General features: G+C 40.2%; 2 protein-coding genes across 8 annotated transcripts in view; one reads left to right on the top strand and one right to left on the bottom strand.

Annotated features, from left to right (window-relative positions):
• The first annotated feature begins 220 nt into the window (after positions 1-220).
• Positions 221-4160, top strand: LOC113038425 (cysteine-rich and transmembrane domain-containing protein 1-like). 2 transcript variants are annotated; one of them, XM_026195821.1, is made up of 3 exons: positions 221-432; positions 2885-3220; positions 3605-4160. In XM_026195821.1, the coding sequence occupies exons 2-3, from the start codon at positions 2911-2913 to the stop codon at positions 3709-3711; spliced, it is 417 nt and encodes a 138-aa protein (XP_026051606.1). In that variant the 5' UTR covers positions 221-432; positions 2885-2910; the 3' UTR covers positions 3712-4160. The 2 variants fall into 2 exon arrangements, with proteins under 2 accessions (XP_026051606.1, XP_026051605.1); XM_026195820.1 differs by lacking the exon at positions 221-432 and adding an exon at positions 524-628.
• Positions 4161-5779: 1619 nt separating this feature from the next.
• Positions 5780-22733, bottom strand: part of LOC113038422 (teneurin-2) — a 226485-nt gene continuing 209531 nt past the window's right edge. For all 6 annotated transcript variants that reach the window (XM_026195811.1, XM_026195810.1, XM_026195814.1 and 3 more), the window contains 16 exons: positions 20176-20386; positions 19975-20094; positions 19631-19892; positions 19036-19303; positions 18542-18685; positions 17322-17574; positions 16763-16783; positions 16267-16499; positions 15295-15449; positions 13323-14197; positions 12143-12318; positions 10714-10949; positions 9949-10245; positions 8222-9842; positions 7965-8095; positions 5780-7599 (listed from right to left, as the gene is read on the bottom strand). In XM_026195811.1, coding sequence (XP_026051596.1) covers positions 6862-7599; positions 7965-8095; positions 8222-9842; positions 9949-10245; positions 10714-10949; positions 12143-12318; positions 13323-14197; positions 15295-15449; positions 16267-16499; positions 16763-16783; positions 17322-17574; positions 18542-18685; positions 19036-19303; positions 19631-19892; positions 19975-20094; positions 20176-20386 — 5741 coding nt within the window. In that variant the 3' untranslated portion in view covers positions 5780-6861. The remainder of the gene's footprint in view (positions 7600-7964; positions 8096-8221; positions 9843-9948; positions 10246-10713; positions 10950-12142; positions 12319-13322; positions 14198-15294; positions 15450-16266; positions 16500-16762; positions 16784-17321; positions 17575-18541; positions 18686-19035; positions 19304-19630; positions 19893-19974; positions 20095-20175; positions 20387-22733) is intronic.

Consider the following 22733-nt stretch of genomic DNA (forward strand, 5'->3'; position numbering starts at 1 on the left):
ACTAGCTACTACAAATTCTTTAGATTTTGTTTTATTCGGTTGATTTATATATTGTATATGTGTGTGTGTTTGATATCTTGTAATATCGTACAAATTGAAACATTTAAAAAAACTTGTGTTAGCAAAGCTCGTGACACTTGTGTGGTGGTGTTGGTGGTGACGTGTTCTCATAGAGGCGGGGTCACTGGGTTGCTCTGCACGCGCCGCTGTATTGCGGTCAGCTGATAATACCGGGAGTTATTTGCCAATGGGAGTCCGCGCACCGCTGTCTACGTGACATCACCGCGTCCCTTCTGACCGAATCAAGAAGCGTTATTTTGTTCGTGGTTGCAGCTTCAGCGGTTTACGGCCGACTTCAGCGACGAAATAATAAAACAACAAAACACTTAAATACAGTAACAGAGCGAATAAACTCGTGTTTTTCTTTCAAAGGTAAGGAAAAATAACACTTCTCTGGGTTTTTTAATGAAAATTTGTTTAGTAATAAATAAATTATTGATTTCTATATATTATTCAGTCTTTTCAGATAGCGAATATGTTTGTCGATCCTGTCAAACATTGACTAGTCTACTGAACGGCAGGATTGGTCTTCAGGGTCTCACCGCCCCTCCATTTTCTTCTAAACATAGTATGGCGTACAAACAATTAAATGTATTTTTAGTCTTTCTTCATGATGATATGACGCTGTTCTATTATTATAGTCATGGAAGATATAACGTATTTCATGAGTATTCAAGTTTTTCTGTTTGTAGTGTAAACTGCTGTGTTTTCAGAATGTGTCACACATTTATTCGCGTGGGCGCGTGAGATCCTGACCTTTGTTTGGGAGCAGGTGAACAGTCGTCTTCTTGTTGTGAATGAATTAGGGCCACAGCAGTCGCCTGATTCTCATTATTACTGCCGTTTCTGTAACACTATACTTCATTCAATGTCAGAAAAATTAGGGCTTGTTAATATACATGTCAAAAACAATAAACGTACTTGAGACATTTAATCCATTCTTCCGTCAGAGTCAGCTCATTTCAGATTGTGTGTCTTAGTTTAGATAGTTATCAGAGTGTACTGTGCTCCTTCTGATATTTTGATTAGTCATTTGCCTTTTAATTATCGGAGTGAGTTAGTGAAATGTTTTCACTAACTTTGTGCACATAAAAATATCCTGGAGGCTTTTTTTTAAAACATAATTTAATACACGTGTAATACATGTTAAGTGGATATGTTCCTGTTCAATTCTACATTTTATGGGGTTTCAAAGCATTAGTTAAACATACAGTAATGAATTATGATTTACTGACAATATATTGTCCGGATTAACATCAGTCGTTTTTAGGGAAACAAAGCTCTGTTGAAAGTGGATTTGCTGTGTGTATTAATCATTTCATTCAGGATTTTCTCTGTTGTTTGAGCAATGTCTTGCCAACTTGTTCCATTAAGAGCCACTAAGTTAATAATTTACCATCTCTGAGTCAAGAGAGCTGACTTCAGGCTAGATCAGATACTCTGAGTTCACTCATTGATGTTTTAAGTATATTTGTCAGAGCTGAATATTCCTGTTAATGAGGCTTGATATTCACTGATCATTTAAAGATGTGTTTTTGGCCCATGTGCTCTGTGATATGTAGACATAATGTGATGCATCTACTGATTCAGATCAGTGTATCATATTTAATGGAGTAAAGAGACTGCCTCTTATTTTCAGTATATTTTTCTCTACATGCAATGCCTAAAATGATGTGATTGAAATATACATATTACTGTACTTTTGTTCCTTTATAGCCTCATTGTGTTTTTTAAATATGTAGTAGAAGTCTACTGGTTAATCTACATGTTTATCTCTTGAATAATATGCTATGTATCAAAGAAAAACATCTTTACCAGGGGTCCATCAGGTAATCTCAGGCAAAACTATAGGGTGGTCTAAGGAGGTAACAAAATTGAAAAGTGAATCACATTGCAAAAAAATAAAATAATAATAATAATTGCATCTAGGCATTCACGTAGTAAGCACAGTAGAAATGCTTTTTACTGTCTGACTACACAGTATGTGGTGTATATACCAGGGATCCTCAAATCTGGTTCATGAGATCCAATTCCTGCAGAGTTTAGATCTAACCCTAATCAAACACAACTGAGCATGCTAATCAGTGCCACTCAATCAATGTATTTAGGATCATTAGAAAATCACAGGCAGGTCACTTTAATCAGGGTTGGATTTGGAGCAAAATTCTGCTGTGGATTGGGCCTTCAGGGCAAGTTTTGAGGAACCCTGGTATATACTATAAAAGTTTGGGATATGTTTGATTGTGTTTTTTTTTTTTTTTTAGATTTAAAAAAAAAGTAGGTATAAAAATTCATCAATATCATTTAACAAAAGTGATGGTAAAGACATTTATATTCATAGTATAGCCTAAAATGTATAATGTTACAAAATAAATCATTAATTCAAATGAATGGTTTTTATCATCCTACACATTTGTTTTTACAGTTTTCACAAACATTAAGTAGCACAACTTTTTTTCAACAAAAATCAGCACGTTAGAATGATTTCTAAAGAATCATGTGACTTGCGTAATGATGGTGAAAATTCAACTTTGCCATCACAAGAACCAATTACATTGTAAAAAATAAATAGAAAAAGTTAAGTTACTTAAGTGTAATATTTTACAATATCACTGTTTTTGCTGTATATATAAATCCTATTTTGGTTTCAGTGAACTGTAATAGACCCAACCCTGCTAGATGCAGGAATAGACTGTTAAAAACAAACCAAAAAGAATGAATGCAAAAGTTTATGTAATAACTCTTAACTACTGAGTTAAGATGATGAGAGAACCGAAAGTTAACTTAATGTCTCAAACAAGTTGTCTTGAATGCTCTCTCCCAGGTCGTCCCCTCATCTGCGGTGTGCAGATGAATTACGAGCAGCCTCCCCCCTACACGGGGCCGGGCCCCACCGCTCCGGGGTACCCCCCTCCCACAGCTCCCGGGTACCCTCCTCAAGGATTTCCTCCTCAGGGATACGCTCCTCAGGGATACCCTGCACAGGGATACCCTGCACAGCCGTACCAAGGATATCCAGTCAATACTGACCAGCCCAACCCTGGTTACCCAAGCTACCCTCCTGCACCCCCTGGGTCATACCCGGTCCAGACGGGATACCAGGCGTACCCACAACAACAGTATGGTGGGCCAGTGTACGGAGAACCTCCTAAGAACACTGGTAAGATCCTTGATTTCCTGTCAGATTGAACACATTTTCATTTACACATTATTCAGGTTAGATTCTCTCTTAACTTCCTCATTTGGTGTTCTCCATTTTATCGAGGTTAACATAAGTCCGAAGATTGCAGCTGTTTAAATTACATCATTAAATTGTTTAGTTTCTGTGACCTGCTTGCTTTTTAAATTACATGTTAATTAGATATTCAGCAAGATTTTAATTAGGTGTAAATTAAATGTCTAATGGACTTTTGCATACAGCGGAGACCCTCCGAGACCAATTGAAAAACATGTAATTAATAATCTACTTTGCAGTGATCTTGTGAAGTTCATACTTTTGCCATTCTGAGCAGTGTTTTTCTCCACCCCTGTGTTTTTTCTCCAGTGTATGTTGTGGAGCAGGGCAGGCGGGATGATTCTGGGGAGCAGGCATGTCTAACTGCATGTTGGACGGCTCTGTGTTGCTGCTGTCTCTGGGACATGTTGACCTAGAATTATAAGGAAACCACCATGAGCCCCTCTTTTATTTGTCAAGTTCTTTCACTCCATGTTTCAGTCCTTATTTATGGGTGACTACTGAAAAAGTAATTGAGAAACCAATAGAGTGATGTTTTGGTTGTAGAGTCCATTTCCAGTAGTCCAGCTTGGAGCACCACTTTTTATTCCTTCAATGAAGCACGATACGCACTGAGAGACTGATTACACACGTCGATCTTATCTGTAGAGGCTTATTAAACTAAATGTTTTTATTCTTTCTCTTTTGAAAATAATACAGATGTCATCTTCATTAATGAAATGCAAACATTTACATTTTGCTTGTTTATAGACCAGATTTGATAATCAGTTATGGCCTTGAATGTTTGAGCTGTCTTAATAAGTCAGAAAACGTTTGTTTCTATTAAATAAAATGATGTAATTGAGGCTTTTGTGTACTCAAAATGTGCTTTCCGTGTAGTTCCTGCACTACTAACGTCATACTAACACCAAATGGATGTCCAAAAATAATAATGAATTTCAAACTAGTTTTCTGGTTGTGTTGAGTCAGAGTGGCCTGTTCGAGATGGTCTGGGCGTTAAAAAAAAACGAATGTTTTGAAAACACTACAGAGCCACTGTGTTTACACTTTCTTTTTTTTTTCTTTACGAACACAATGTCCTTTACCCCTTTGAAGCAAAAATACTACTCTGAACGTTTTAAACGCAATTTGAGGGAACAGACCTGAACCTTTTCCACAAAGTATAATTGGCTAATTTATAATCTGCTTTTTTCTGTCTGCATTTTCAGCTAGAAAGTTAATGTGAAATTGTAACTAAATGAGATCGTATTGACTGTGAATGCTTTTAGGAATTGTTTGCTGAGCTGCAAATGCATTATTAATGCATTCTTTTTTCTTTTTTTTTTATTCAAAACACTTCACTGGTTTTTCATTGTCTTCTATTGAAGCTCTCCACCCCTCAGATACTAGAGATGGCACGGTTTTGCTTACTAACAATTAAGCATGATAAAAATGATCACTGATTGGAATCTAGGAGAGGTTGTTGTGTTAATGTTCATAAATAAAGAGCCTGTAAAGAGCCTGTAGACCTTATGGCTTTGCTAGAGCCTTTTTTAAACTCGTGTAGGTGTGTGTTAAAATACACAGGGTGACCAAGTGTCAAGACTCCTCAAGTTCCTGGTAAGAAGAATCTACGAACTGACGACATCCCTTGTTTGTTTTTAGTTTTTCAACATGTACTTGGCAGAATCTCGAGAGAAATGTGCAACACTCTTGAGTGATCCCTTCCCCCAGCACCAGTGTGCATCACTTCTCTGGAAGTGGTTACAGCGGGTGTAATGCTGCACTGCAACAGGCTATTTAAAGCAGAACTGTGTTCACCATTTTCTCACAGTCAGCAATGACAGTCTAAACCATGGAAATAACAGCAAAACTATTAATGGTTACTATATTGTTTCAATTCAATGGTAGTATTTTCTTTTATAAAAGGTCAGAAATCTGTTTATGTCAGTCAATGTCATTCACAGACATCTTTACAAAACACTTCCTGTGTCATTCCACCCCACTGGCCACAGACAATCATGGTTTTGAATTAATTTTGAAATATATTTTTAGATAGGGGAATAACAGGACAAGTCATTGTTCTCTGAGGGTTCACAGTGTAGAAATGTGTGGAACTGCTGAGCTGAGAATAAACTACTAGACTTAAATGTAGAACATTATATTTGTACATTTAGACTAAAAAGGATATGTTAGACAGAATACAGTTTTCATGAAACTTTTTTAGATTCATTTTGGCTGATTTAAGTCAAACAGTGCAAACAAATCCATACCAAATCAGATTTTAGAAATGAAAAAGGTTTTCCCAGTACAAAAATAGAACCATTTGCACTTTAATAACCCTTTTCTTTCAGACAGGAAGATTGGTTGGGATTGAGGTTGTTCTACTGTCTGCTCTTTAGATATTTTCATTAAGTAAACTGTGCAATTAAGAACTGTATTTTATGGGAATAATGAAACAATTATTCTGCTCCGCTATAAAGGAAGTCATTCAAATTCAAAAAGTACAAATGCAAATGTTTTATTTTCAGAGAATTTCCAAACAACTTCCTCCACAGGTGTCTTGAGTGTGACTTTGCTCTAGTTAAAGCTCATATCCACACTGGCTTACCACATTCAGAAGAGATTCTACACCAAGAGAAAACGGTCAACGGCTGATTTAGCTTTCATAATATTCAAAGAATTCGACCTTAGCGATGAGTCTTGCAATGGATTTTCACACAATGCAGCGATGGAGCCACTTCCTCGGAGAAATGTTCTTAAATTGATACACCCAAACTGCTGAGTCAATGAGAATATTTTACATGTGTAATAAGTTTCACATTTTTAAAAGACTTAACTGAAAAAACTATATATATTACGCTATCATCTGTTTGCACTTGCCAAGTGGAATTTAAATTAATAAAATAATAAAAAACCAAGACAATCAATAATCTCTTACATATTATACAAACCGGTTGGCTCATGTACAGTTTTTTGATCAGTGTTTCAGCCCCTGTGATTGTCATATATTGCGAACAGAAGAGGACAGACGGTGTGAGCTGATGATTAACACATCCAGCGAAGGCCAGTCAGAACGGTGCGATCCTCACACGGTGCGATTCAAATCTTAAGACCGAACACTGCATCGACGTATACCGAGAAAATTCATGAGGAACGAGATTGAGAGTGTCGAGACGCTGACGTTCCTTTGAAGTATGTTCCAGTGTAGTTTCACAAACACGTATGGGAGCAAGTGATGCTGTTTTATTGAGCACTGCGGCATGAGAGTGCGGTGAACTGATTGTGTTTTTCTGTGATGGTTTGATATGCAGTCATGAAAAACCAAAGCAGTGAGCCATCACACTATCATCACATGAATGTCCGCCACTCACAGCCAGTCCAAAATGACTAAAAAATATTTAACACTTTCTATAAAGTCAAAAGGTCACTACAAAATTATTGTTCACAAGTGCTTTTTTTTCAATATTGAGTCATAGTGTTCTTGCTGTTGGCTGTTGGTTCTCCATTTTTTGAAAACGTCTCTGCAGCGTTCTGTTGTTTTTCTCCGTAGGAGATGGTGTGGCATCAACGACAGCTAAACTCTGTTACCTCCTGCCCATCTCGTTCTGTTTGAGGAACTGGATGTTAGCGCTGCTGTCCGCCAGTTCAGGGTACTGCTCAACGGGGAGCACGTAGTAGCCCTCGTAGCCCGCGACCTTCCCCATGGCTAACAGTTGTTGCTTCTCATTTTCAGCCCACACGCGTCCTCCTTCCCTGCCTTCGCGCAAGTGCTGTTGCTCCCTGGCCCAGGCTCCAGACAGCGCCCTCTGGTGGGCTTGTTCCAGCAGGCGGCTCCGCTCCTTTTCCAGAACCTCGGCTGACAGCCCATACCGGACACTATATGTGAGTTTGGTGGAGTGGATTTCTAAAGTGACACCCCGGCGGGATCGCCCGCTGACCGTCACGTTGATCCCGCTCTCCAGTGTCTTATGGCCGCTGCTGAGACCCAGGGCCAACAGGTCACTGTCAGCCAGTCCAAGCTTCACAAAGAAGTGACAGTCTCGTCCATCTATGGTATAATGCGTGCCGTCCAGGTAGATGGCGTTGCTGAGGATCTGTGATATTTTGCGACTGTCTTCGCTAGCTGAGCTGGACAGGTCTGTTAATACGTGACCATCCTTGATAGCGATCATCATGCCTTTGCCTATGATGGGTGTGCTGGTGCCAAACCAGTAACCGGGCTTGTCGCGCTTGGTGCACCGCTGTTTGTTGAGCCGCCTCCCCTCTAGAACCATAAAGGCCTGGTTATGTCTGTCCACTGAATGCTGAACTCCAGTGAAAAGCTGTAAAATGGGGTGAACAGTTAGTGACACCTGATAAAAGTGGTTCAGTGGTAATATGATACATATGGTCACTTTCAATTCTAGGTTGTCGATTTGAAGGTACAATATGTGTGAGAGCATTTCAGACAATTTAACATAAAAGTATTTTGTCCCTTTAAACCAGGGGCGTGCTGACTATGCATCTGAACATTGCTGAACCAAAAGTTTTGAATGGTAGTGAACATATTTTTAACATGGAATATAATCTGATAATTCTAAATATTATGTGGTCAGTGGAAATACTGAATGTAAAATGGTGAAGCCATTTGCTCAACAAATGTTGACAAACTATTTTAACTGAAAAATGATTGCCAAAACAAACTGACCTGAACATTATCAGAGTCCTGACTGGCAAGTATCTCATAAGGAGGGTCAACAAAATAAAGCGAGTGTCTTGGAAACCCTGGAATGATGTTGCTGAGCTGGAAGCCAAACATAACCAGCCAACTCTTCACATCTGCAAGACAAAACAGAGAAAAAAAAACCTTTCACCAGCTGTCACAAGAACCAATGTGAGTCATTTATACATAACCTCTAAGCTCAGCCCATATATACAAAACAGAGCATTTCATCACCCTCTCACCTGTCACATAATTTTTCACATCAATCATATCACTGAGTGGATTATTGTTCTTAAACATATACAGGTTGAACGGAGCTGGTTCTTTGCCTATCTTCGGCCACAATGCATGGTCAGGTGCAATCCATCTTCCTGCCAGCACGTCGTAGTCTCTCTGGGCGAAGTGCACCAGCTTTGTGAGAGGATCATAAAGCCCTCCATGAAAGCCTAATATGAGCTGGAAATCCGGGTTGGAATCATGGTAGATCTCTCCATACGCCGTGTACTGCATCTGCTTGACCATCTGCCCATTGCTGCTGAAGATGGCCAGCGGAGTGCCTACGTTGTCAGAGGCAATGTAGTATTCCTCTCCGCCACTGACCTCCATAGCAAATAGATGACCCTGCAGGTCATAGTAGAAGGAGGTGATTTCAGCTCTCGAGTGGTTGTAAACATGGGTGACCCGAGTGGGGTAGTTCAAGTCAGCGTAGAAGTACTGCTGATGCTCGCCTTCGTTAGTTCTACGGGAAACGCGGCGACCCAAGCCATCGTAGCGGTAGCGGACGCTCCAACCTCCTGCTATGCGGCTGTAGGCTCGCTCCAGAAGACCTTTGGAATTGTACTCAAAGATGTCTGAGCCCCTCTGTGCAAGCATACCATCCTCATCGAGCTGATACTGCATATCGCCGAGCCGCGTGATTCTGTCTCGTAGATCATAGCGTAATGGCAGCAGACGGGCGCTGTTACCAGGGTTAAGCAAATGGAGATTGCCATTTAGGTCGTAGCTGTAGCGCCAAGTAGACCAGTCATCAACTTTGACACCAACAAGCTGGCCGTCACCATCATATTCGTAGCGGTACTGTGTGGTATTAGCATATGGACCGATCTTTAGTTCACGTTTAATTACGCGACCCATACTGTCATACTGCACCGTCATCCAATACATCAATGAGCGGAAGATCTCATACTGCACTTCTTTGATGCGACCATGTGCATCAAAATGCTTACTGAGTGTCATCACTGCCGTGGTAATGATTTGGTTGATGTCGTAGTATATGATGCCAAACTTGCCAAAGTGTTCGACTTTACCGGAAATCTCATCGTAGCGGTACAGGTCCACAGGAAGTGGGGTTTCCCCTATTACTGGTTTTATGCTGGCCACCCTGAAGCTGTTGTCATGATAGGTGTAGTCAAAACGAGCATTGACCATTCCTTCCTCTGAGAAGCGGTACATCTGTTTATCCACTAGGGGGCCGAGTTTGCGATAGCGAATGGTGCAAGAGAACCCTCCGCTCTGTAAGTTGACCATTTTAAGCACTCCAGTCGTTTCATCATAGCCAAAGGTAACAGCAGTGGCGTCATACAGCACCTCCGAGAGCTTTCCGAGCTTCCCGTACTTGTAGAGCACACGCCGGCCCGTTCCCAGGTAAAATGTAGCGCGTGGACGCCCATCCTCACTGAAGTCGTGGATAATGGTGGCATTACTCTCAGGGGGGTTATAGGTGTTGCGAATGAAACCAACAGAGACGTGGGTGGCCATAGTGTGTCTGGCCATGCTCGGCATAGTGACCGCCGTGAGCCGGCCCGCTGTGTCAAAATCAAACACGTACTGTTTCTGACTCTGCTGGAGCAGCAACACCATGGACTGTAGAGTGAAAGAGAACAGAAAAAATGAAAAGGTTAACACAATGAGTATATTAACACAGTAAGAAAACCAAATCTTTTGTTGTGATCCAAAAGAGTCAACTCACTTTGTCCATGTAGCTGAAGCTCCAAACTTTCCCATCAACAAAGGTTCGGGACAGGATCCGTCCAAATGTGTCAAACTCGCTTTTCTCACTCATGCTGCCCCTCTGCAAGCCCACCAACCGGCTGGTGGGTGAATAAGACACATTGACCAGGGCTAAGCTGCTGCTGGGAAGCCAGGTGGCCGGTCGGCCCTGGGCGTCATAGATGATGCGCAGAGTGAACTTGCGGTGGTCATCGTAGATCTTCTCTGTTCTGGTGTTGCGGTCATAGTCAATGGACAGAAGGTTTCTGCTGTGCACCTGCAGGAAAACATTTAACATTTTTAGAAGCTCTAAACAAGTGGTAGGCAACTTCGGTCCTGGAGTGCCGCTGTCCTGTAGAGTTTAGCTCCAACCCTAATCAAACACACCTGAATAAGCTAATCAAGGTCTTCAGAATTACTAGGGCTACAGGCAGGTGAGGCTTTTTTCAGGGTTGGAGCTAAACTCTGCAGGACATCGGCACTCCAGGACCGAAGTTGCCTACCCCTGCTCTAAACTATCAATTCAAACATCAAAAGTTTGCCGTTTTCTTAGCAAATCTCAAGTGATTGATTGTTTATATTGTCACAGAATGTAAACTATCCAATCACCCAGCTCTAAACTGCTAAATGAGTTAAAATATTATAAACATTATCATTCTGAAATTATGTAAGGCTGCTTTGAAACAATGTGAAATATTGTGAAAAGTGCTTTACAAATAAAACTGACTTAATTAAAAAGGCTTACACGTAACTTCCTGCCAAACACTGTGACCTTGCCCTTGGTCAGCTCTTTTCTCATGCGCCATTCGATAGAGTTGAGGCCGCTATCAGTGGGTAGAGTGATGTTGCGTCTCCCGATGGTCGGGCTCACTGATCCTGCAATGATGTGTGGTTCAGTGTGAAAGCTGATGCCCATTCCATTAGCATAGGACACTCGCAGTGTGCCGTTGTGGTACAACTGATAGCTGTTCCTCACTTGGTCTGTGAACAGGCAAAAAGAATATAGGACAGATATCATTCACATATCATTATGAATGTACACATTTACACTACTGCTTAAAAGTTTAAAAAAGGTTTTTTTTTTTTTTAAGAAGTCTCTTACACTCATCAAGTCTGCATTTATTTTATCAAAAATACAGTAAAAAAAAAAAAAAAAGAAATTTAAAATATTTGTTTTATATCTTTACATTATAAATGACTGTACTGTAACTGTAAGATTTTTTTAATTAATGCATCCATGCTGAATAAAAGTTTGTTTTTTTTTAATGATCAAATACATTAATTCTAATACAACTAAAACAGAAAAAAAGAATAATAAAACAAAATCATATATCCTAACATCTACAATCCAGACAAGTCCAGACAGATAAAATCATACTGACACCAAACTTTTAAATGGAAGTGAAATTCTTATGTAAATATATAAATATTGTTTCATGGCATTTATGTACACTAACTATTATCTGTGAAGTATGTTTGTAATAGGGCGAGTTAATATGATATGATTCCCTAAAACCAGCCTCATTTAATTTAGTATGAAGCATTAGTTCTGATCTGACAGTCTATTGTGCATTAGGGGAAACGCAGCACTGTGGGGCAGATGTGTATAATGCAGCTTTTGGTTATAAAGAAGATTTAGCTTTGGCTAAAAGCAGCACAAACATCTTCAGTTCCATTTACAAGCTATAATTGGATCAGACGCTGTTTTCCACAGAAATGTACCTGGGAAACACAATCATGTACAATTTCAAAGTCATAAAAAAAATCCAAGTGCATTTTGGTGCACTGCTAACAAGCAGAAGGCACCCAAAGGGTTGGTTTTCATGTAATTTGTCTTGAGTAAACAGCAAAAGCATACTCTTTACAGGAAGTTACAAGTAAATTGCGTGAGAGAATCCATCAACACATAATCCACTGGATATAAAGAGAAGAGTTTAAGCCTTCTGAAAGAACCCCTAAAGGCAGCCTATGGTAAATTGTAAAATGATGATTTCTCTGCTCTGCTGGACTCCGCACATTCAAACAATGTGGCCTCCCTGTGGGTAGTGAAGAGAAACATCAGCCCACCTGCCTGCTGTGTTTTGGTCTTAATGGATGTGGTTTAAAGGGGAAACGGGGGGCATCAGCATGACATCTGGACTGAGATCCGTTCTTTATGTGTTGTGGGTGTGTACCTTGAACCACAGTGTAGGACGCCTCTACGGACGAGAGATTAGTGATGACTGTGACATCATCATCTCTGTTTGAGCTCTCCATGTCAATATTGATGGTCTCCTCCATCTCACGATGCAGACTGGTCACCACACCAGTGGGATAAGTCACGTTGGTTAGACGACCTTCACTGTCATAGCTGAGAAGAAGACGCACAAAGACCAAACTCACTAATCTGAATACAATAAACAGCCAACACTGTCTTTGCACAATTATTTCTTGAATTAATTTATAATTAATGTTTAATCTTTTCAATAGTTTGAAGCCAGTGTCTTAGTATAAGATTTTTTTTATATTTTAAATTAGCTTTTATTTGTATTCTCTTTTCAGTTTTTTTTTTTTTTAATAATTTTGTTATGTGCTTTTGTAATTTTTATTGGTTTTTAATCTTCCCATATACCTATTTTTCAGTTTAATTTCAGTGATTGTAGTACTTCAAATTTGTGTGTGTTTGTGTTTGTACATATAAAATAAAACACTTTGAAACAACCACAAATGTACATCTATTGAAATTTCTAGAGCTGTTCTATCATACAGACACTAGATGGCTGCAGGACCAAAGTGATGCTGTGAAAACAAATTCTTTGTCTATAACAACATCCATGAGACACTGAGGGCAAATGTTTAACAGTTGCACCTTTTACACTGAAAATTTGACCAAAGAAACCTGCATTATATTCTCTATCCAGCTTAACAAAGTACTAAATGTGCTGAAATATCACTAGGTCATTCTAAATTAAGTCAATATCAATCATTCCAGTGCAAACAAGCCACATTTTATGTAAATTGGGTTAAATATAGATTATTTTATTAGCATTGCCCAATAAACATGGTGTTATTACTACCCACGAAAAAGCAGATGCAAACAGAATTGTATTAAAAAGAGATTTCCCTGCATATTGCAGCAGTTATTCATCAAATAATAACCAAACACATGTCTAGAGATCTAGTGCTGTTATTACCGTTATCGTAAGACAGTTATTCTCACTGAATTTCCCCTGAAACTTTGCGACTAATGAGTTTTTATTTTGTGTGTGTGTGTGCGTGAGTGTGAGTTGGAGTGTTTTGAATGAATTTCCTTGAGATTTGCAGATTTGCCTTTGTCTCAAAGTTCTATCGTCACACAGCACATTTCATACTCACTTGTAAAAGTTTGTCCATCCGGTCTCATCTGACTTGGAGGCTAAAAGTTCTGTGTTAGTATAATAACTGAGCTGTGCCACTTCCTGGCTGAGGGCGGACACTGAACGTAGGCTGCCGGCTGGGTCCATTCCCAGCGTTACCACCTGGTTCTCTGGCAACAACACAAGCCTGATAGAGCCAGACGCCTCCCTCCTCACTCGAAGTGTATTGTTAGAGGCATCGGTAACTGCTGCCAACTCTCCATCCAGCCCGTAGGTAAAGTTATACAGGGCCAAGCCTGTAATGAGGCTAACTGTTTGCCTATGAAGACCATCAGGACCAAACAAATATAGCTCCTGTTCCAGAGATGAACCCACTTCATACTGTCCACTTGCTGTGGCGTTAGGGCGGTTGCTGCGGACCGAACGTACACGGATATTGTTCAGGTCAGCGATGTACAGGGTACCATCTGGTGACACAGCCAGAGAAGCAGGACAATTGAGGCTGGCATCGGCAGCGTAGCCATCATCTCCTGAGAAACAGTTGCAGTTGACGTCATTCTTGCAGTCGCATTCTGAGGCAGCACCGGCAAGCAAGGAGATCTCGCCACTGGTGCTAACCTGCCGTATGCGGTTGATGCGCTTCTCGTCGGTTTCGGCAATATAAAGCACACCTGTGTGGGAGATGGCGATGGCTGTGGCACTCTCCAAGGCAGAATGGATGGCTAGTTTGCTGAGCGAGTAATCAATGCCAGGGACCTGGCAGTGCATGGGCCGCCCTGCAATAATGCTGACTTGGTGGTTCTCAGAGATACGCAGGATGACATTATTCTCCAGCACATACAGAGAGTTGTCCATAGGGTTGATGGCTAGGTCTGTAGGCCACTCCAGACGTACCTGATGTTAAGAAACATTAAACATGAAGAGTACATTAACACAAAAATGACCATAATCGGGCATGCTGAGCAGTTGTGGTTTTCGAGTGTAAATTTTTGCCAAGTGGGATTGCTTTTGATATCTCCCTTTATCCTTGCGTCTGGTCAAACTTAATCCATTTCCCATTTCTGACAATAGATTTCCTACTGCCATTTTGTTTTTTTTATAATGTGTTACAGATTCTTCCGAGTGGAACAAATCTGCAGACCTATGAATTTATTACAGCGATAGACAAATGGTGACAGCTGCTTGATTGATAATCCAGTTCCATTGTTTGTCACTGTCAAACGTTAATACCCAAGGAGACACTCTGACAAGCAAATATTGGCGAGCGCAAGCTCAAAGACACGAGGATGAAACATGATGGAAAACGCATTTCATGCAAACGGAAATAAACAGGCTGAAATGTGTTTACACAACTGTATTCGACAGTTTATCTTTAAGCTTCATGGGGCTTGTAAATTGATAAAAAAAACAGTATTCAGTAAGTTACTTGTTAAATTTATTTTCCTTAGTTTTACTGTTCTTTTTCACTGTATATTCCATTGTCAATACCTCTATATTAAAACATCAACGATGACAATCTCAATCAAATGTGTGTGTTTTTTAAAATCAATATTAATTTACATAGGGGGCCATCAAACTTGATCAAAAGAATTTATAACATACCCTGGTAAACAAATTATCTCTCTGACTCTATAAAATAACTTTGAGAATTAACAATGTTAGTTTGAATGGATTGTTTCTGTGTAAGGACACAAAATGTATTGCTTCTGCATTACAAATGGCCTAGACAAATGACAAATGAAGCTGAGCGATTTTCATATTCATTGAGATTGGTCAAGGTATGTGATATTCAAGAAGTTAATTTGAACTTGCACACACTGCAGACAAATTCAAATAAGATACTATACATCTATACACATTATATGGCTTCTGAGCTAGGCACTTTAGAACAGATTTCAACAACCGTTCATTTATTTTTAGGAGCCTGACCCTCTCTTGATAGACCCTCAACTGAGTGCAAGTGCAAGAGAGTTGAGAAAAGTAATTACAACCTGGCTGACATCCATGCTGGAGTCACAGCTGAGGGGCCTGACTGCAGTCAGGTCATTGGTCTTTATCAGAGTGGAGATAATGCCATTCTGATCCACTTTTCGTATCATGGTAGCATCCACGAAGTACATCAGGCCGCTCTTATCCAATGCAACACCTGCATGAAAGAACCGACAGTGAAGAAACTCAATACTTGTGCATGATAACATTACAAATTGTGTGACTGTAACAATGTAGAAAACATCCGCCTGGTATTAAAAAGGACAACTGAGACAGAATTATCTATTGTTGTAATTATCTAATACTTATGGTCATTTTCTTCTTAAACTTCTCGTCAATGTCATTGCAGACTCTCCTAAAGAATTAAACTGCTCCCCAAGTATCTGATTGATTTCCCTCCCATTCCGATATTCCAGAGAGCAAGGTGTTTTTTAAAGGCAAAATAATTAGTAGTCTGTGTGTGTGGGAGCAATGACCTGGAAAAGAGTCAGACGCTGTGCCGCTCGACTGATACAGTTTGATTCACGCTGTCACGGTGATCATGTCGGAGTGCGTTTTATTCTGAGATAAGAAGGCAGAGTCGGTCTCTGAGTGCAGTCTGCTAACCTTACGATCTCTCTTTACCTTCTGTGTCATTTATTTTCCTCACATCAGTGGCCATGCTGGGCTTTAAGAACGAGGTCTGAGTCTAGAGAATTACAGGTTACTGAGGTTTTTGATAGCATAGAAAATGACAGCGTCTGGTAACTGTCTAAGGGATTAAATTGTTGATGCTTTCTAGGTTCATGGAAAATAAAAATGTGCCTCAGTCATAATTGTGAAGCGTGGAAATGATACTTTGTCTTGCATAAAAGCTAACTGTGAACAAGTTCAGGATGTAGTAAGGTGCAGTACTGTGTGTCATTTCTGCTCCTCCCAAGTCACAGATCGTGAAGAAAATGGAATACTTCTTAAAAAAAGCAAAAAAACATTACCTCTTGGGCTCATTAGTGTGGCTTCCACTGCCTTGCCTCCATCACCGCAGCGAGCCTCATCGAACGGGACGCACTGCTCTCCCGTCCCCACCACCACCTGAGCGTTATCCAGCAGCGGTCGTGCCCCATTCAGAGAGCGAACGCGGTAGATCTGCCGGGAGTTGGTGTCTGACAGGAACAAGGAACCCGACACCGGATCTACTGCCAAATAGTACTTATGGCTTGGACTGTTGCTATGGAAATAGGGCAAATGGGAGAATGTCTCTTAATAAAATCCTCTGACAAACCGCATGGTTACCTTGGTGAACATGATGAAATGTGAACAGTTCATTGCTGGTAAAGTAATTGGAGCTAAAAAAAGAAAACACTTTGATAGAAAGGGGAAAAAAGGTGAAATTCTGCTACAACAAATCTAAAAAATTTTAGACACATTAGCATGCTATTTAGACATGCACACATGACTACATTTTTTAGATTCTGCATTTATTTTAATTACCTGTGTCTCAGATCTTTATTTCTTCATGAAGCAGGCGAAGAGAAAATAAAAAAAGAATGCATCCGTTAGAATAAATGGTCAAAACATCTTATTGCAAAAGCTATTCCAGTTGTTAAGAACAACATTAAATCAAAACTGAACTTATTTATTGTCATAATAAACACCATTTGTGCAGCAGTGCAAGATTTATCAATGCATGTCAAGTGTTTATTATCATATTTCATCAAACTGCAATAACTGCTGCCTTTGTGGTCAGTGCCACTGCTCTGACATATTGAGCTGTGGTGCTCATGGGAAACCCTTGATTTCACAAAACAATATCAAATGACAAGTTTGAATTATTATTTTTCTTCTTCTGACAGCTTTTCCTGTCAGTGGATCTTGGAATTGAAGCCTCATGCAGTTTTAATTTAAATGTGATTTGATTTAGAACCAACTCCAGACAATTATTATTTTAGCAGACTATTCCGTTCTACTTTATAATGTCTTATATTACAGAGGTGAAATGAATTACAAATACTGTTTTAATGTTGTCAGCTGTGCATCCTATCAGCTTTACCTGAGCTCCAGTACAGCTGTGGTATTGAGGGACGGATAGACCCTCCGCACAAAGTTAAGGTCACCCACATACAGGTTACCCTCTCCGTCACAGGCTACGGCCATCGGAGCCAGCAACTTGTTGCCCTCAGCCATCCCACTGCAACTTGGGCAGGAGATGCTGCGTCTTCGGCCATTACCCATAATACTGTTAATGATGGGTGGCTGCTGCTGGGAGAGGAAGATATTCTCACCGCTGCCCTTATGAAGGATGCCTGTGTAAAATAAATCAAACACTGTCACTAAGCGCAACTGAGTGAGATTTCAAACATGACATATTTCTAATGGTCTTTACACACAAATGTGATGCTTAAATGAAAGCATCAATTTCTACAGTGTGACATATTTATTGCATTTCATGATCAATAGTGTGAAACCAGCAGTCATTAAAGACCTCATAATCATCAATAACAAACTAATACATTTGCTGGTCCTGCAAACGCACAGAATTTTACCCAAATACAGTGATAAAATTATGAGCAATGGAAAAGGTCTATGAAAAAAAGCAATATTACACATAAAGTGTGAATTATTTTATAGTGCACTGCCATCACTGTGTCCTTACTTGATTTTCCACTAGCCAAGCTATAATCACAATAAAATGTTTTTCTTTTAACACGAACCTCCCTATCTCCTATAGCAAATAAGTCTTCAGGAAGGAGAAATTTAGTCGCTGCAAAAGCCTGAAGATAAACAGGTGTGAAAAAGTAACTCCTGTTCTATAATGCTTAATACCAACACATTTCACACATTGGGAGTCAGTAATGGACATTTTTTTCTTGGAGAAGCTTGTGAAACCGTCAGCTGCAGGGATGACCTGTCCCTTCTGCATTGTTAAGTGTATTTTACCAAACAAGTGCCTCATAGGAAATACATCCTGGCTCATTGTAATTAGCCTGATCATTCAGGAATTGACAATTCTGGTCCTTGAAGGCCACTGTACAGCAGGATTTTGCTGCATCTATAATCAAACACATAATAAGTCTTCAGGATTACTTGAAACTTAGATGAAAGGTGTGTTTGAGTAGAGATAAAATAGAGACAGGAGCTAAAGTATAAAGAATGGAAAAGTCCAGGCCAATAGTGCATGCATTTTCCATTGCTGATGTCACTTCCAAGTTCTTCTGCCCTTTCCTAATGGGTGTATCAACTTCTGCATGAATACGTGTTTGCATATCTTACCACTGCGGACGTTCAGCATGTGGTGTTTGTCTATAGACCAACTGCCCAAGTTTGAAGGGTTGAGCTCATATCCCTCCAGCACAGCTGTCCTCTTCTCCCACAGGATCTGACTGGGACATGTCTCATACTCGTACCCCACAGACACTATAGAGAAAGATTGACAGATGGAAATAGGGAGAGGAAAGAAACGTGAAGAATGTAGGGGAAAATGACAGAGAGGGAAGACACTTAGAGGAAGAGCAAAGCTGTGCTATCTTAATTAAACACTCCATCACCAAGCGGGGACATAACAATTCATTAGCTCACAGGAGGAACTTGCCGCTGGCACTCACCATAATGGAAGAGAGACAGACAGTCTCATTAAACTACAAACTATCTGTGTTTTGGAGCTCAAATTAAGAGAAGACATTGGGGAACAGACAATAGCATAGACAAGAAACAAGATAACAGTTAAAATACACCTGTTTCCAGACAAGATTCCATACCCCACTTACCCAAAGCCTCGGTCAGGCCGAGGACCCTCTGCCTGTAAGCGTCAGTCTTGTCCCAGATATAAGTGTAAGCCAGGTTAGGAGATGCATGGAACCATTTCTGAAGGAGATGACCCTCCACGGCCACCATCAGGTGCACTTTGGCCAGGCTGAGAGGCACTAGAGCTGGGGTCAGGATCACCTTGAGGAGTGAGAGGTAGCCTGAGGTCCTGGAGCTCAAATAGCAAAGTTTAAGACTGGTGCCGGGAATCTCCACCTGCTCATGGAGCACCTGGACAGTGAGAGGAAGCGAAAAGTGGGTTAATGGCTTCTCAAAGTTCAAAAAATCTAAAACTCTTTCAGCTGCTGTCTGTCTTTAAAAAGAGATGAATGGTAAGCAGCAGAGAGAAACCATGATTGCGAGAAGGTGTGAGGACGTGAATTAGTCAAAAGGATTTCAAGAGCCAAAACGAAGATTAACAACAAAAGACCAGCAAAGAGTGAAGAAGGAGAGTAATAGAGAACATAAAACGCAACTAAAAAGCCAACGGAAGAGTGGAATGACCTACGTGAACATGAAAGAAATGATAAGTGATGGTAGTGGTGTTGAATGTGGCACCTGGCTCTCAGGGAGGATGTGTCTCTCTGAAGGGTTGGAGCTGAAGAAGGAGGACAGTGGGGAGGGAAGAACCACAGGATCAGGCCTGACAAAACCGCTCAGGTCACATCTGGCTGTGGTTTTCTCCTCTGTTTGAAGCACCACAGTGTCCATGGCATAGAAGCGATTCCAGGGTAGCCACACTGTTCGTTCCTGACTCAGAAACGGAGCCCGATCAAACCGCAGAGTCAGAGAGCCTCCGCCGTTGGCCACCAGATCAAAACTAGGGAGAACCGGGACAGGAAATATACTTCAACTGCATGTGGAAGAATCAAAAGGGGGTTAAATAATTTGAAGTTACTCACGTGCCATCCTGGCGAGTCATGGTGTGACCATAGTGAGGGTACTTCACAAAGGTCACGTTGACACCCACCAAAGGAGTGCCGTCTGAGGTCAAAACCTGACCTCGAATCAGAGATGCCAGGCTGCAAGCACACAAAAATACAATATTAGAGCATGATAAATTTAGTAGTTTAGTCCATCACAGTACAGGGCAGATGAGGTACCTGGCATTAAATGGGTTGATTCCTGGGATGAAGTGAGTGCTGTCTTTACCCACAAGCATTTTGATTCTGTCATAAAAGGAAGGGACTTTTTGGACCTCTGACTGGCTCTGTTGAATAACCTGAAGTGGGTCACGTGATCCACGGCACAGAGGATTGGTCACACAAGAGCTCTGCATACAGCAGTCTGGATCCATGCAGTCAGCCAGACCATCTGAGTGGAAAAGATGTCACCACATGTCATAAGCTTTAGGTCTGTAACATGCATCAGCAATGTGACACATGAATTTTGTATGAAAATAAACCCACACGAGGGTTGTCACGATACCAAAAATTCAGTACTTGATAGTAGTGGTGTAAAGATTCACTCGCTTTCTCAAAGCATCGATTACAAACCCTGATGAATCATATGCATCGATTTTGAAAAATTAGTTTCTGCAGCTAAACTCAATTAAAGCAGAATGAACTGATGAAACGTTAAAATTGACATATCATTTATTACAGTACAGAAACTATAAAGTATTTTGTCTACCATGTGCAGAACATTTTAATAATTGCTAATTAAATGTTGCCTAGTATATAAAACAATCATAAAATTGCCATTAGGAAGAAAAAAATATATAGATTACAAATGATTGATTATTGTTCAGCAGTGTATTTGACTTCTTACAGCTTTTAAAGTAAAAGTAATAAAAAAGGAAGAGAATTCCTTGAAAGAAATATATTGTATATATATATATTGATAATAATTATGATAATACATAGACTAGTTCATACATATGTACTAGACAATTGTAGCAGAAATGAGTCGAACCAGACAAATTAAAGAGTCTATCAGAGCTGTGTGCATTGAAACACGAATTCCTCAGGAAGTTATAAATCAGTTCCAGTGCCACAAGTACCAAGCAAGATGACCAACCAACTTGTTCACACAACAGCTTTCAACACTAACACCACTAGAACAATTATTTACAATTTCAATTCGAAGAAGATAAATTTGGTGCCAAATGTGTTGTTCGTTATGGAAATGCAACGCTGGACATCACAAGTAAACCCAGGAGATCAAGTTAAATACTTCCATTGACTTCCCCCACCCAGCAGAACCAGACTGAAATTCCTAAGGGGCAAGGGCTTTAAACCTCTGTCTTCACAGAACATCCTTTTGTCAGAGAATGGCAAAGAAACTTCTTTTGTACAGATATATAGACCAGAATGAACTCAAAAAGACTTATAAATGAATCAGTCCATCGCTTCACTCCATATTCATTTATGTGTAACCCACACATTTGACTATCATGTTATAATCACTTATTGTGTATGTTTTTTTTTTTATAACTATGGCATAGCTTAACGATTTGTAATTGTGTTTGGTATGTCTGTGATCCAATCTGCTTGCTTGAATTAGTTCAGACAATAATTTATTTGTCCCATGTATCGTATTCGTGTTATAGGAATCATGTCCAAAATTAAACCCTGCCAGAGCAGGAACATTCGGACCACATGCTTGGTAAGATAAAAATATGATTTATGATACTCCCCGAGCCAAGACAATATCTGATTAGTCAAGACAACATTTGAGGTGTGGCCAACAGGGAAGTTTAAATACTTTGGACACCATGAAATTTTGCTTTTAGTTCTAGCATTGCTTGTGCTATCAGTCATGCCTTGCTTTCAGTCTGCTTTTTAGTCTCTGCTAGTAGTCATGCCTGCTCTTAGCTTTTAGCTTGTAGCTTTGCTACCTAGCTTTAAGCTTCTAGCCATGCTGTGTTGTCATCACTGTTCTTTGAGCGCGGTTCCAGCGTGCCTGCCTAGTCTCGTCAAACTTTATTTCTTTTCTTTTCCGTTTGAGAGTTTCGTGTTCTGAGTTAAGTTTTGTAACGTCGACCTCGTCTGCGCGTTTCAACTTCAACCAGCGCACACGACTCTGCACTTTCAGCCAACGCCCAACAACCACGGGCTTCCCAAGACGTCACTTCAGAGACTGAACTTCCAGCCAATCAACGACCTCGGGATAGCCCTTTCACTGAGGCTCCTTCTTCACAGGAGATGCAAGTAACTTTACCTCCAGACTGTGACCTTTACTGGTGTATCTAAATTAATTTTAACCTCATTAAGGAACTCAATGCGAGCGCTAATTACGTGATTGATGGTTGTTCATGTTTATGCAATTTAACGTATTGCTGTAAACTTGGAATTCCATATTTCCATTCTCTTAAACTCATCTTTCCCTAACTTTCGACCTTCCTGCAACTTGTGTGAATGTGTGTGTGCGTGCGTTTATGTGTTAGATTAGTTTATATGTCTTAGATTTATCTAATAAAGCCTTATTCATATTGAAAAGAGAAGTATCTTGTGTTTTGTGCTTACAAGTGAATGTCTTAAACTGCCGATCTTGTTACTGTGCTAATTGATAGTGTTTTCACTATAGTTTGGATATTAGTATCCAGCGCAGATTTTATGTTAAACGGCTCGTTCAGTGAATCGCAGTGATCAGCCGTGAAACAGTGATTCTGTTCAAATTCCCTTTAAAATCTTAAATGATTCCCTTTGAGCTAAATTGA

The sequence above is a fragment of the Carassius auratus genome, chromosome 21, assembly GCF_003368295.1.
Source record: "Carassius auratus strain Wakin chromosome 21, ASM336829v1, whole genome shotgun sequence".
In the NCBI taxonomy this organism is placed as follows: domain Eukaryota; kingdom Metazoa; phylum Chordata; class Actinopteri; order Cypriniformes; family Cyprinidae; genus Carassius; species Carassius auratus.

Excerpts from the sequence above, each read along its gene's own strand:
- LOC113038425 (XM_026195821.1), top strand. The coding sequence starts at position 2,911 with ATGAATTACGAGCAGCCTCCCCCCTACACGGGGCCGGGCCCCACCGCT. Across the intron at positions 3,221-3,604 it reads AGAACCTCCTAAGAACACTG|TGTATGTTGTGGAGCAGGGC; the intron begins GTAAGATCCTTG and ends TTTTTTCTCCAG.